The sequence below is a fragment of the Pangasianodon hypophthalmus genome, chromosome 10 (assembly GCF_027358585.1).
Source record: "Pangasianodon hypophthalmus isolate fPanHyp1 chromosome 10, fPanHyp1.pri, whole genome shotgun sequence".
NCBI classification, from domain to species: Eukaryota; Metazoa; Chordata; class Actinopteri; order Siluriformes; family Pangasiidae; genus Pangasianodon; species Pangasianodon hypophthalmus.
The window spans coordinates 28,036,991-28,051,523 of NC_069719.1; the positions used below are offsets into that span (position 1 = coordinate 28,036,991).

General features: G+C 36.1%; 2 protein-coding genes and 1 non-coding gene across 4 annotated transcripts in view; 2 read left to right on the forward strand and 1 right to left on the reverse strand.

Annotated features, from left to right (window-relative positions):
* Positions 1–4,102, reverse strand: part of efcab11 (EF-hand calcium binding domain 11) — a 56,430-nt gene extending 52,328 nt beyond the window's left edge. The window contains exons 1-3 of one of the 2 annotated variants that reach the window (XM_026926209.3): positions 3,949–4,102; positions 3,247–3,342; positions 2,932–3,010 (exon numbers count right to left, since the gene is read on the reverse strand). In XM_026926209.3, the coding sequence (XP_026782010.3) occupies positions 2,932–3,010; positions 3,247–3,342; positions 3,949–4,029 (256 nt within the window). In that variant the 5' untranslated portion in view covers positions 4,030–4,102. The remainder of the gene's footprint in view (positions 1–2,931; positions 3,011–3,246; positions 3,343–3,948) is intronic. The other variant, XM_026926210.3, reaches the window with a different exon arrangement.
* On the forward strand, positions 3,576–3,648 carry trnak-uuu (transfer RNA lysine (anticodon UUU)). Its single transcript has one exon. It is a non-coding gene; the product is annotated as a tRNA-Lys (tRNA).
* Positions 4,103–5,215: 1,113 nt separating the features above from the next.
* The window catches only part of tdp1 (tyrosyl-DNA phosphodiesterase 1), a 36,838-nt gene continuing 27,520 nt past the window's right edge, over positions 5,216–14,533 (forward strand). The window contains exons 1-7 of the mRNA XM_034308069.2: positions 5,216–5,432; positions 6,446–7,059; positions 7,158–7,201; positions 8,305–8,360; positions 9,387–9,483; positions 10,164–10,198; positions 13,293–13,385. Of these exons, the coding sequence (XP_034163960.2) occupies positions 6,447–7,059; positions 7,158–7,201; positions 8,305–8,360; positions 9,387–9,483; positions 10,164–10,198; positions 13,293–13,385 (938 nt within the window). The 5' untranslated portion in view covers positions 5,216–5,432; position 6,446. The remainder of the gene's footprint in view (positions 5,433–6,445; positions 7,060–7,157; positions 7,202–8,304; positions 8,361–9,386; positions 9,484–10,163; positions 10,199–13,292; positions 13,386–14,533) is intronic.

A 14,533-nucleotide genomic window follows, 5' to 3' on the forward strand; every position in this document is an offset into this window, starting at 1 on the left:
CGTTTTCGGTAAAGCAGCGCGTTTGTTGAGTCGCCGCCGTCCCCGAGCAGCAGGGCGGCTGTTTAAACAAAAGCCGCGCTAAATAACTCCGTCTGCAAAATAAAGCCGATATTTGTGGGAGTGTATTTTGCGGCAGGAATTTAAATGAAAAATATTTGCGTGGGATTTGGAAGCTGAGTGTCTTAATGTCTCAGGAAACCTGAACGTCGCGGGAAAGTTTTTCACTATGACGAGATCGTCACTGGATACACGACGGTCCGGTGATGTCACATGATTGGCTCTTCTATCAGGTCGACTTTGTAGGTGCACATGTACCGAGTGTTGCTCTGCACAATGTATTGGCACCCCTTTACCCCGTCCATCGATGGAAAAGGAGCAGATATCATTATTCATTCTTAGTAAAGCAGCGAAACTGTCATGGCGGCGTGTGTGTGTGTGTGTGTGTGGTACTGACAGGTACGAGTGGATCAGACAGTGTAGTGTTGTTGTTGAGATTGTAAACACTGCGTTAAACACTTACTGCTCTTTATAAAACACAGAGTTTCGATTCTAAAATCTGATTGGCTCAATGTGCCAAGGTTTAAACCAATAAACCTTTTACGCTTATTCCTAGCGTACACGACTTTCCCCGACCACCCAATCCCACTTTCTCATGAAAATAAACGCGAGAGCTGTCTATCGTGTCTTCCTGCAAGAAAAAAAAAAAGAAAGGAGGAATGATTGCTTGGAGCAGGTAAATTTCATCTAACAGTCGCAGAGGTGTTCACACTACAAGATCCAGCACAGCGAATATCAAACATGCCTGAAAATATCGAAGCATAAACCAGTTTTCTGTCCATGGAGTGCCCTAATATTTGCCTGCTATGTTGCTTAGCAACCAGAGCTTACTGTTAACAGGCTACGTTGCGTGGCGGAAGAATGTTATTCGTTTACTGTGAATATTATTAATAATAAATTAAAAGAGTTATTGAACGCTGGGTTTTATCAGATTGTTTTGTCACTGTATTCTCTTGCACGCCCTTCCCCGTGATAAAAATCACCGAAACACAAACCTTCTCATGGCTTATTGTTTTATTAAACCGCAGCGCTGTGGAATTCTGGATTCTGATTGGTCGTCAGCTGTTGATTAATTTCCTACAACAGCAGCTCTGACAGTAGTGCAGCTGCAAATCACAGGTTTATATTAATACGCTCGTTGTAATAAAATAAGATTTAAAAGGTGCAATAGTATATTTTTTAATTCCTTTCTTGTAAAAAAAAATAACCTGGAAGATGTGTAGAACATAATTTTAAAAATTGATTTAAGCAACAGTGTATAAAGTCGCTGAGAAAACACGTTTGGAAAACTGATTTCCGGTCCGGAATGCTTGTTTGTTTTTTGGATGCGCTTCCTGTCAATCATTTTCTACACACTCTACTTTATGGGCCAATTAAGATCCTGGGGGCGGAGCGTCTGAACGTGTCGAACCTACTGAAATGTTAGAGACCTAATCTTGAAAAAAGAAAAAAAAAAAGACTAATCTTACCTAATGCACCTTTAATAAAATTTTATTTATGGACTCGTGCGTCAGCGCAGTAATGTTTCCGACACGGGAAAGTCTTCAGGACAGACGATGCTACATTTCTTAGTTACTCGTTAACAAGCTGCATTGTTTTTGTCTCATTAACTTCAAGACATAACGAGGGAATGACAGTTTATAACGTCTGCTATAACGTAAGCGATAGCAGGAACTAAGTTGTTTCACGTTAACTAAATAAAAAATGTTAAACGTTGACAGACTGCTGTGGTGTAAGAGGAAGAAAATACTCTGGGGACAATCAACTTTAGGGTGAAGACACTGCTGTTTGTAACGTTACTCCATCACAGCACCCCATCACTGATTCATTTCCTATAACTGCATGACACCGAGTGTTTTATACCTTTTTTTTTTTTTTTTTTTTTTTTTAAAATCAGACCTTATTATCCTACCTTACGGTGAAAAGTGGACAGTTTCTCAAATCCTAACAACTGCAGCAAGACAGCTTTATTAAAACTTCAGTGCCGCTCATGTACCATTTATTACTCAAAGTGGAGAGAGGGGAAAGTGAGATGAAGGAAAGGAGTGAGTGGGCAAGCGCGAGACGGCGTTGTAGCACGGCTCAGACGCCTCTATTCAAGTGATCTCTATTCTCTAAGAAAGTCTGCCGGAGGGAACCTGCTGCTCGGTCTCGCCAATCCTTCCCCATTACGACCAGAAACCCACTCCTTCCTGCCTTCCTGCCATCACTAATTTAGTAATCACATGAAATTCAGAAGAGGGGCAATTTAATACGCTGCTTGCTCTGAGCAAGATTTAACGCTGGAGTATTTCATCACTGCGAGCAAGCCACTTTAACTAATTTATCTTGCGCTTTCCTGTGGGGCAGTATACAAAAGCAATTTGCTCGTGGCGTAAAAACAAGAGACAAATTGCTTACTAATCTAGGTCTTCAACCGTTTAATGTCTCGCCTTAAAAACCGGCTTGCCAACCCTCTTTTCTTCGGCGTCGCTGTCTGTCAAATGGCATGTTTCACGCCAAAATTATTTCGTGCCTTTTTTTGTGAGGGGTCCTTTCATTCGTGGCAACGTGTAAAAAAGGATTACACGAAATCAAATCAAGCTTTCATGTCGCTTAAGTGGTACGTATAAAGCTTGGTTTTCTCTGTCGAAATCAGGAGAAAATTGCACGTATCACGCTCGCAGGCTCGGCTGGAGATGAGTCACCTCGGTGAGCCGTAACGTTATGATGAAAACAATAATGGACGTGCTCTTCAGGAGACGCCTGAGGCCACTGAAACACATGTGCACATGTTTGTCAAAACCGGTATAACAATGATTTTTAAAAATTATTTAAATTCTATAGCTCCAAAGCACTCACACACACACACACACACACACACACAGACTTCACCTGTAATCTGACACGACCTACTCATCATACCTGGACAGTTTGGCACAGCACCAGCCTCCATCATCATACTTGTTTCTGACTGCAATTAAAAAAAAGAGAGAGAGAGAAAATCAATTTAAATAAAAGGCACTTGAACAGATAAAAAAATATCTATTCTGGGCCTCAAATTTGTATGCAAATCCATGAAAGATTAACAATGGTTTGATTATTAAAAAAAAAAGAAACACACACACACACACACACACACACATATACACGCTGTGTCAGATTATAACCTGCACAATGTCGCCCTCTAGCGGCTGCACCAGGATTTACCTTTGAAGGTTTATAACCGAACAGCATCACAACTGCGACTTTAAGATCCTCTCTGCACAAATAGTCCTTGTTTTCCACATCACACTGATCAAAAACCTCAACAGAGAGACACAAATACAATATTTAAAGCATTAAACATCCCAAAATAATGTTCTACACACCCGGAAAAACGTTGTGTAGTTTGTTTTAAGGGATAAAGAAGGCACATGTATGAGTAAAACTCATCTCAAATTAAATGTCTTGTTATTTTTCATCATTTCAGTGTTTAAAGTTTTAGTCTAAACACTTCGTGAGGAATTTATAGATATATTCACAAACATGCGTTCAGAGCCCGGATAGCTCAGTCGGTAGAGCATCAGACTTTTAATCTGAGGGTCCAGGGTTCAAGTCCCTGTTCGGGCGAACAAACTTTTTCATTTCTTTTACTTTTAAATATAAATATATAAACTTGGAAATGTCGACAATACAAGTTGCACTAACGTTAAACTCATTTGTAATACCTGTGTAAGTTATTAGTACTTCTTACACTTTAGGAATGTTGATATTTCAGCACTGAACACAGGGAATTAATTATTCAGCTAGCTAGTTAAACAGTTAACTAGTTAACATAATTATCTAGTTAAGTTGTATTTCAGAAGCTAGCTATTACACGCTTGGCCTGTTTGTTAGCCACAGTTTTATCTTAGCTCTAGACAACCTTACCGAAACAAACCTCTTCCTGTCAGCTGCTGTCATTTTTCTATCCTCTTTCCTATAAAATGCAGCGCCGCTATGAAGAGACATTTTTCTAACGTTACAAACCGCCTGCTAGCTGTTTATGTCAAAAAAGAAAAATGAACGTTAGGTTTTAAATGTTTCCATGGTAACGCATAAGAACGCGCGAGAGCCCCCAACTGGCACAGCTCGCGCCTCAATCTCAAATGAGAGCTTCGGAGCTATATTAGTGCACTACCTAGGGTACAAAATCACTGGGTTATACACACTACATAGTGCACTATGTATCGAATCAGTCGTCGAATGTGATTCGTCCAACGTCGCATCTCTCACAGAAAACAAAAAATTTCGCTTTTATATACTTTCTTGTGAGACTGTTTAAGAAAGTACATTCTTAATATCCTTTAATAATATAATTCTATATTAAAGCAGCTAGATATTAAATTTAAAAAGAAAAAAGACCGCTATGTTTCAAAAGATTTCCATGGTAACGGATAGCCTCCAACTGACACCGAATCTAAAATGGCGGCCTGCTCACTACATTAGTGCACTACTTAGTGTATGAAACCATGGATACTACGCACTGCGTAGTGCACTACGTATCCAATCAGGAGCCGATTGTGATTCGTCCAGTGTAAGAGTCACTGAGCATCAGAAAAGTCAGCTTATCTGAAGTTAGCTACAAAAAAGTTATGCCACACAAGAAGTAATAAAAGTCAGATTAGAAGAATTGGTTGTGTAAATCACAATATTTATTTTATTTATTAAATAGCAGATTTGCTTCAGGTTGTGTTTATATTTAAAAGTCACAATTTGTTTTAAGCACCAAAGATCTGGTTCACATCAAACATTCATTATGCTTTATCTATCACAGAATTTTTGAAGCATTCAATATAATTTTTTGTTGTTTTTATTTATTGTTTTATTGGCATGTACAATGACATTACAATTTTTATTGTAATTTCATTTCATTTACACCTTTTTATCATATTTTTTACATTCTATATTATTATTTTTTCTTATTTCTGTCACTGTTATCATTTATTCCATTATTATTTGCCTAGTTTACTATTTTTTTGTTTGACTATCATTTATTTTTTTATAAGCGCTGCAATGGACAATTTAAATCTATGAAGTGTAGTATATAAATACAGTTGTTTACTATTATTATTATTATTATTATTATTATTATTATTGTCACTGGCACTTTACTTTTTAAGAAACTTTTATTTTGAAATGTTTTTGCTCTGTATCTGCAGTGCATTCACAGATTGTTTTCTACAACGTGCACTGGACATTAAATTACAAATGAATGATGCAAAGTGATTCATTTAAGATTTCTAATCCATGAAGTGTTAGATATATATTGTGCATTTGCATGATCACCGCAGTGGCATTATTATTTTATTTTTTTAATTATTATCTTGTTTTTTTTGTTGTAAAACCCGGTTAATCTGCAGAATCCCACCAGAGTAAGTCACAGGTGTTGGTTAACTAAGTGACTGAGCAATTTTATTCATTTTAAAGTTTATAAACTTTAAGTGATTAATCATTCAGTACAGTATTTATAGTGTAAGGCTAGCTAAACGCGCTAGTTAGCTTTATTTGTGATAGCCTGCTAGCTAACAGTAAATATAGTACGCAGAAGCCCTCTATTATTAGTAAACTAATTAAATCTGAATCTTAAATGACTTCTTATTGGAGATTTAATGCACTAAATAGGGTGTAGAAGATACATAAACACATGCAGTGAGACGCGGGAGCGTGTTTATGAGTTATGTGTCGTTCTCGAATGAGTCGACTCTTTGATTCGGTTCTTTTAGGTGACCGTTAGGGAGTCGATTCGCATTTCTAAAGAGTCGGTTCTTTTTTTCTTCTTCTTCTTTTTTTTTGGAAATAAGGACAAGACAAATTGTGATCTTACTCTCGTGTCAGCACACACACACACACACACACACACACACACACACGATACATATGATTCCTGTGATTCTGTGAATCGTATCAACGTCTTAGTGAGTCGTTTAGAGTCGGTTCAGATTCAGACGTATGCTTGACTCTCTTGTGTGTGACTGAATCAGCATCATGTACATAGTGTAGTGTAATGAGAAAGTAAACAGTTATTAGGATGAAAGACAGAAATCATGTTGAAAGTGTATGAATAGATGAATGAATATTTTTATTGTCAAACTGTTGAAATCTTCAACCAATGGAGCTGCTTCTGTCATTAAGTTATTATCTGATCTTCTGTTGCATAATATTTACATTATTAGATTTATAGATGTTTAGATTAAAACAGTTTCGGATTTACTTTATCACAGGATTACCTGACAGTACTAATTAATCCAGCTAAATAATAATATGTAATGGAGTCTTTTAAAGGTTACTGAACTTATTCACATGGTGCTTTTGCTTCTTCTGTAATTTTATATTCCTTATTGACTATATCATATATAAATGACTTCTTGCTTCCACTGCCGAACAGAATGGAGAGCCAACATGGCAAGTGGACGCTGTCCGACAGCGATGATGATGATGATAATAACGTCGTACCACCAACACCACCAAAAGACATAAAGAAACCCTTAAAGAACATCAAGCCTGATCTGGAGCCCAAAGCCAGGCCAGTTAATGCACTGTTAAAGCCCAGATCTGAGCCCAGGAAAGAAAACAACGTGAAGCTCGAGTCAGAAAATCCGTCCGTCCCTGCCATGGGCTCTGAGGCTCGACAAGCCGCACGCCTGCATCAGAGCAATCCGGTGAAATACGACAGCAGTCCTTCTCCAGCGCTGAAACGGAAGAGAGAAACAGACGAGGGAGGCTGGAATCTCTCCAGCAGTGATGAAGACGACGATGATGGAGCTTCTTCATCAGCCCCCAAAAACAAACCAAAACCCAAACCGCCGAGCTCGAGTCCTCCGAGGAAGAAGCCCGAGCGGAGTCGGCCCCGGAGCCCACACGGTGATAATTATTATAAAGAGGAGCCCAGTGATTTCTTCGAGGCGAGCTTAAATACCATGAACGATATGTACCGCTTTTATTTAAGCAAAGTCACAGGGATAGAAAAGAAGTACAACACTGGAGCTTTGCACATTAAAGGTAAACGCATGAATATTAGATATCACTTTCATTTTATATGTATTAGACGTGTGTCTGGTGACATTTATTCATTTTTTCCCTCTTCTTTCCTTTAATAGAAATACTTTCCCCCATGTTTGGCACACTAAAGGAATCCGTCCAGGTACTTTTTCATGTCGCTCACACGGGGGTTTGTAAAAGACTCCAGATGTAATGATGACGTGATAAATACGTGGTATGATAACTGTACAACACAAAATCATTACACTGCATTTAAAACACTACAGCTGCAGTGCATCACTTTTTTTTTAGCTTTTGTTATTTTATCAAACTCACATAGAAATGCTTTTTGCCTAATTTTTGCATGGTTTGTTCTTCAATAAGTAGGCGACTCGTCTTAAAAATCATGCAACATTCTGTATTTCAAGCAGCACACCACACCCAGGTGCAGTGAAGAACACATAAACAGCAAATGTCCTAAAAAAACGACGTAAAAAAGCACAAAAAAAAAAGACTTTTAAGACTGCACCTGATGACAGGAAATACACTATTATAGGAAATTAATCAACGACAGAGTGGTGTGATGAAGCATTACTGAAGAGTTACTCACCATCAACATCTCAAAGTTGATTATTTCCCTATAACAGCACGCTGCCAGCACTTCTACATACATATATATATATATATATATATATATATATATATATATATATATTTATTACAGAATTACACGTCTTAATTTTTATCAGTTTATAGTCACGTTTAATGTTGTGGAACGTTCGCAAAACAAGTCCGCTTTATTATAGTAGCTATAAACAGTCGTTCTCTCACCAGCCTCTCTTTTTCCCTTCTTTCTTAAAGTTTAATAAATAAAGATGCACCTTGTTACCAAACATAAAGCCGCCCCAGTTCCATGTCAGAACACTGGAGACTCCTTCCATAAATGTTGAATAAACACGTCCTTAGAGAAAACTTCACCAATCAACAATTACACGTATATCACAATATATTTTACACACACAGTATGTATGTTATTGCACTCAAATACGTATCTACATTGAGGCATTAACTAAAACTGGATTTTTTAATTAGTGCTCTCAGGAGTGAAAAGCAGAAACAGCAGTGAGCTCAGGGACTATATATATTTATACACATCCATGATTAGTGATGATTTTTTTTTTTTTATCACACATCACCGGTATACAGTATTGTCATACCTTTTAACCAATCTGAGGCTTGATTGATGTTTTTTTTCTGTCTTCACAGTTTAACTACTGCTTTGACATTCCATGGATGGTGCAACAATATCCTCCTGAGTTTAGGTAAGGATGTATATTACACAATATTCCCTGGGGAGGATTTAAAAACAGATTAAAGTACTAAATGATTGGACTAAATGATGTATTCTGCACTGAAAATATTATTTCTATTTAAAAAAAAAAATCTGTTCCTGGACTGTTTTCTGCCTCACTTATAATTCACATGGATAAATATAAAATTCCTAAAATCATCTGACTGTCCTTTAATAACACTCGTCTTCTGTAAATTAGTATAATGTCTGTTAGTCAGTTGTTCCTAATGGCAATGTCATGTCTGGAATGTAGACAGACTCTAACAGAGCTGCACAATTAATCATATGTTCATTATGATCGTGATATTTGGCTCTTTAATTGATAAAATATAAAACAGTAATATTTTAATTTTAATTTAAAGTTAGGTAATAAACCAAGTATAAGCACCATCGTTTACTAATTAAAGCCTAATGATTCATTAAAGAGCAATTAGTGAATAATTACTGTATAAAATATTAAGATACATTTTATATAATAGATTAATATTTAAGTATAACGTTAACTTAATAGTTAATAGTAATAATAGTATTTTTTTTTCGAATATATTTACTCATTTTTAGCAATATAGCAACAAAGATTACAAGCTATTTTTAAAGTAATTGAACCTCTTATTATAAATATGATTATAAATAACTTGTTACTGAACGTTAAATTAAAGTGTTATCAGTAAAATATGTGATATCGTTGAGCTTAGCTAAAGTTTTAACTGACCTGAATGTCCTGTGCCAATAAAAGAGTCGAGCCATATGATAATATATATATATATATATATTTTTTTTATCCTTTCCCCAAGCTCCAGAGCCAAATCATCATGATCAGCATTTTATGCAGTATCGTACAACCCTTAAATCTAGAAAGTGAACATTTTATTGAGGTTAAAGTGGCGTGATCTCAGCGCAGTGTTAATACCTTAGTTATGAAAGGCTTTATACAGATTTTGATATTTCACAGATATATTTCTGTACATTTGCTCTGTTTTTTTTTTTTTTTTTTTAGGAATAATCCTGTAACTATTGTGCACGGAGAGAAGCGAGAGTCGAAGGCTCGGCTCATCCAGCAGGCTCAGCCCTACGGCCATATTCGCTTCTGTCAGGTTCGGCATTTAAACTCTTTTAAACTGACCTTGTTTAGATTTGTTCTGAATCCGTAATGGACTAGAGTCCTGTGAAAGGTGTAATGAGTTTTCTCTCCACTTGGGGGATGTGTACAGGTTTAGAAACGGTTTAGAAACGTCCACTCCATGTGTTTTAATCTTTTTCTAATAAATGTTTCTCCAGTTAATGGAACTGCAATATAATTGGTATAAAGGTCACATTTCTTTTGCACAATAATAATAATAATAATAATAATAATAATAATACATATATTTGTATGGTACTTGTTAGAGATGATACCAGCAAAAATTGGTGGATCGGATATCAGAGAAATCATATCAGAAATTGGATCCTGTAACAAACAGCAAAGATGGGAATTGGATTTGGAAAATAGAGCCTTCCTGATGTTCTCTGGGACTCAGAGAGAACATGTTTCTCCAGCTGAGCTGCGATGATCCTTGGGATTAACAGTAGCTGAACAAAGTGCTCAGGGTGGGCTAGACTGCTTCAGGAGATCAGCAAGATACGCCAGAGCTCAAACCATTCAGAGTTTTAAGCGCAGGACTTTGTAGTCAATTTGAGAAAATTGAATGTAGATGGAGTAAGTCTGGGTGGAATAATAACACATGATGTGAGTTGTGAGTTCAGTCAAATTCAACTTCTGTTTCTTTTTAAACAGGCCAAGCTGGATATTGCCTTCGGGACTCATCATACGTAAGTACCTCTCTCTGCGAATACTTTTAAATATCAACATATCTTTACATTCGAATCATTCGAATTCTGCAGCAAACGTAAATCCTTTCATTGCCTACTTAGAATTTAAGTCACCATTAACTTTGTATTTACAAAGTACCAAAGAATTAACGCTTGCACCAAGTAGCACAGTTTGAACGTAGCCTTAACGTAAACTCATAAATGAACAAAAATACACAGTGAGTCCATCGTGTGCAGAGTAAAATGATTATAAATGCACTTTGTTTTATCTGAAGGATCATTATTTCTTCCTGTTTGAGTTAATTTTATATCAACCTCCAGCTTTACTGTCTGTTTCCTCAGCTAAAAAAATGCACAATGGCCAAATGTCAGAAATATTGTGTTATTACTATTACATTTGTGTTAAATGAAGTCATAAAAACTATTTGCTCATTTATATATATTTGTAATTTTGTATGTATTTCATCATCTACAAATGTCATATTATTTGCAAGGTAGCCTAACAAATTATTTTAAAACTTTCCTGTTACCGTGACGTTGCTTTCTTCTGTCGTTCAGCGCATTCAAATGCAGATTGTGTGCAGCCGCTTTGTTGCTATGGTTTGTTTCTAAATTTAGATTGAAATACATGAGAGCCCAAAGCAGAACAGAACAAGCGCTTATCAGTGTAAAGTATAAACGCAAGAGATGGATGAATTAACTCAAGGTGGAAATATGCGTAACCCGACAGATACAGTAGATCAAACTTGAAGAACGTGTGCTAACCGCTTTCCTGCGTATCACAGTGATGTGTGATTCGCAAACAAGTTGACTCTTTGAGCCGACTCTTTTATCCGAGCCGAATCCCATCACTAGCGTTAAAATGTCACTCTGTGTGATCACTTTACACACCTTGTGTGTCTGTAGTGCAACAGAAATTCCACACAGCGCTAGTTTTGAATCAATTCCTTGCAATATATGGATTAGGATCAGATATTACATCCTGAGTTGCCACCAAATGTGTGTTCAACTGGTGTAGCTACAGGTGTGCCAATAAGTAAGCAATAAATCACCTATGGGTGTGCTGTTATAGGAAAATAATCAACAGGGTGGTGCGATGATGGTGCGAAGTTACTGTTATCACTCTGAAGTTGATTATTTTCCAATAACAACACGTCTTGAAGTGTTTTATTCCTCATATAATCACAGCAATTTCCCAATGCTTATAATTGTTTATTTAATAAGGAACTTTGTAAGTTTTTTCCTTTTATAGATACATTTAATGTTGTAGAACATCCGTGAAACAAGTCAGTTCCTGTTCTCACTTACGTTATAGCAGCTATAAACAATCGATCCCTCACCAGCCTCTCTTTTTTTCTCTCTTGAAGCTATTAAGAAAAAAAAAACACAGCTTGTCATGTTACTAAGAAACCACAAAACCGTAAACTCTTCTGTCCTGAAGATGTCGGAAAAGTGACAGCTTTACCTCTGACTACTACCAAGTGCTGACACTGGAGACTCCTTCCATAAATGCTAAAGAAACGTTTCCTCACAGAAAACTTCATCATATCGACGATTACACGTTTTGTGTGGAGCGTCCGCCGTGTGAATGAGCTGTTACTATAGAAACGATAATGTATAAAAGCACATTAATATAAACCTGTGATTTGCAGCTGCACTACTGTGAGAGCTGCTGTTTTAGAAAATTAATAAACATCTTCTGACCAAACCGAATCCAGAATTTAATAGCAAGGGTAAGAAGAATGTGTTTAACGTCTGAGGAGAGCGTGGAAGCTCTGTCCTCCACACCGTGGTCCGACTGAACAGCTTCAACGAGTTCAAACGCCGTGTTAAACGCTGAATAGCAATGAAGCACATTCCCAGTTCACCGTGTGTGAAAGGGTCAACATGTTTTATTCAGGAGCGAGTGAGTGGGAGGAAGCATGGGAGATTCGAGCAGGCTTTATTCCCCTCTCTCACTTAATGTAGTAAATAAAACACCTATATAAAGGTGGACCTGGCGAACCTCCGATCAGCTGGTGCACAGAGACGCATTTATTTGTAACTTTTCATACAGAAGGTCTCGTGATTTCACTAATGTGCCTGTTTGTGGTTAGTTACCACATAAATCATCATCAGTGATACCTTAGAAAACCTAACTGTGGTTTGCAGTATTGCCATGTAAATAAATCTGCCTAGTGATCTTGTGCGATTTCATGATAATATAATTTCTGCATCACAGCAATCTGCAAGTTTGTGGCTTAACTGTGCACAAATATTGAAAAATTCCCCACTTAGTGAAGCATCAACACATGAGGGAGCAACAAGGAGCAACAAACAAAGACTAAAGTCGTGATTTAGCAACTTTATGTTTGAGATTTCTATGAATCTGTTACATTAGATTTATCTATTAAATACTATTCAATCTATTAATAAATAGATAATAAGGAATTAATAATTAATAAATTGTTTAATTAATCAAATGATCAATTAATTAACAAAAAATATTTATTTAAAGTTGGAAACGTAATGCTGCCCAACAACAAAATACATTACGAATGAGGCTCTAACTTTATTAATAACTTCCTGTGTAGCATCTTTCTTCAAAATAGTTACTGATGAATGATAAATATACTAAAAAATTAGAAAGCAAGATTAGGAAATAATTAAAATACAATCAAACAAAATAAAACAAAAAATAGGAATAAAATAATTACCAAAAAAAAGGGTAAATATATGGGACATAATAAATAAGTTAAGTAAGTTTATAAATAAATAAACAAACACATACATACATTAATTAATTAATTAATTAATATATATGTAAATAAATCAATAAACAAACACAAAGCTAAAAATAAATGTTTTAACTGTTTTTTAAAACTTTTTTTTTTTTTAAGCTTATTCTTGTTGCTCTCTGCTCTGACTGGCCGTAGCAAGGGGTTCTGGGTAAGAGCTGTTTGTGAGGGAAAGAAACGGCTCGTTATTGGGTTTGTTCACTGGGTGTGAAAAATGACAAACTGCCCCTTTAATCTCGTTTAATGAAAAGTATTCTGTGGTATTTGATGCTAACAAACGCGCATTCAGACGTGTGAAACTTGTGCTCGGTTTCCAGAAAGATGATGCTCTTGTGGTACGAGGAAGGCTTTAGAGTCATTATCCTGACGTCGAACCTCATCCAGGCTGACTGGTACCAAAAGACTCAAGGGTAACACACACACACACACACACACACACACACACACATACTTATTACACAAATTTAGCAAAAAATGCATCTGCTTTGCTTTGTTTTTTTTTTTAAAGCTCTTGATCTCTTCAGAAGTTCTTTTGTACTCTGATTATATAAAGCCACTTCGTTCCTGTCTGACAGTTTTAGCGTTCAGTTGTGTGTGTTTTTTTTTTTTTGTCAGTTGCCATGACAACACGGAGAGCAGATGCTTTCTGGAAATTGAAATGAAGCTGATTTATTCCAAATAGGCTTTAATAGAGTAGAACTGAGCTTTTTTGTGCATCTGCATTAATCAGTCACACTCCGGACACACACTGTCCACAAACTGCCACTTATCCTCACTGGTGTGCATTCTCACAAACTCATGAATATAATTAGTTGTTTGGTTGTTTTTTTTTTTTTTTTAACTATTTGTTTCTGATGTGTGTAAGAAAATCACATGTTGCACGACTTGCGTGTAAAGCAAGAGAGCATGAAAGGATGATTGTAGCTTCAGAACAGACAGACTACTGATTACAGCTCAGTGTTTGGATGAATTGCAGGGATTCCCGCGATCATATAGATGAAGTGTGTGTGTGTGTGTGTGTGTGTGTGTGTGTGTGTGTGTGTGTGTGTGTGTCAGTGTGTCAGTCTGAATATATTGTGCAGTAAAAGCTCTCATGACCGGCTCCTATATAAGGCTGTTTAGATTTGCCCTCTTGAGAGATGTGGGTGTGCAGAAGCGTTTTTTATTCCTTATAGCAGACCAACATCACAACTACAACAACAACAACAACAATAATAATAATAATAATAATAATTTGTAATACCGATGCTAATAAGCATTATAATTAGATTTTATCTAATTACATAATCACATATTTTATAAAGGTATAAGTTAAAGGTACAGTAGCTGATAGTGGATAATTTTTTTTTAAATATTATTTTATTGTTTAGAATTTAAATGATGTTTTTTTGCATTTTAAATAATCAGAAAACAAGATTTTTTCCTACAAAATAAATAATAATTATTATAATTAATAGACTAAATGTTAGGCAGCCTAATAGCAGATTGAAAACCTGATTACATTTGCTTAATATTGAATGAAGATTATTTATTAATATTATATTATTATTTAGAAATT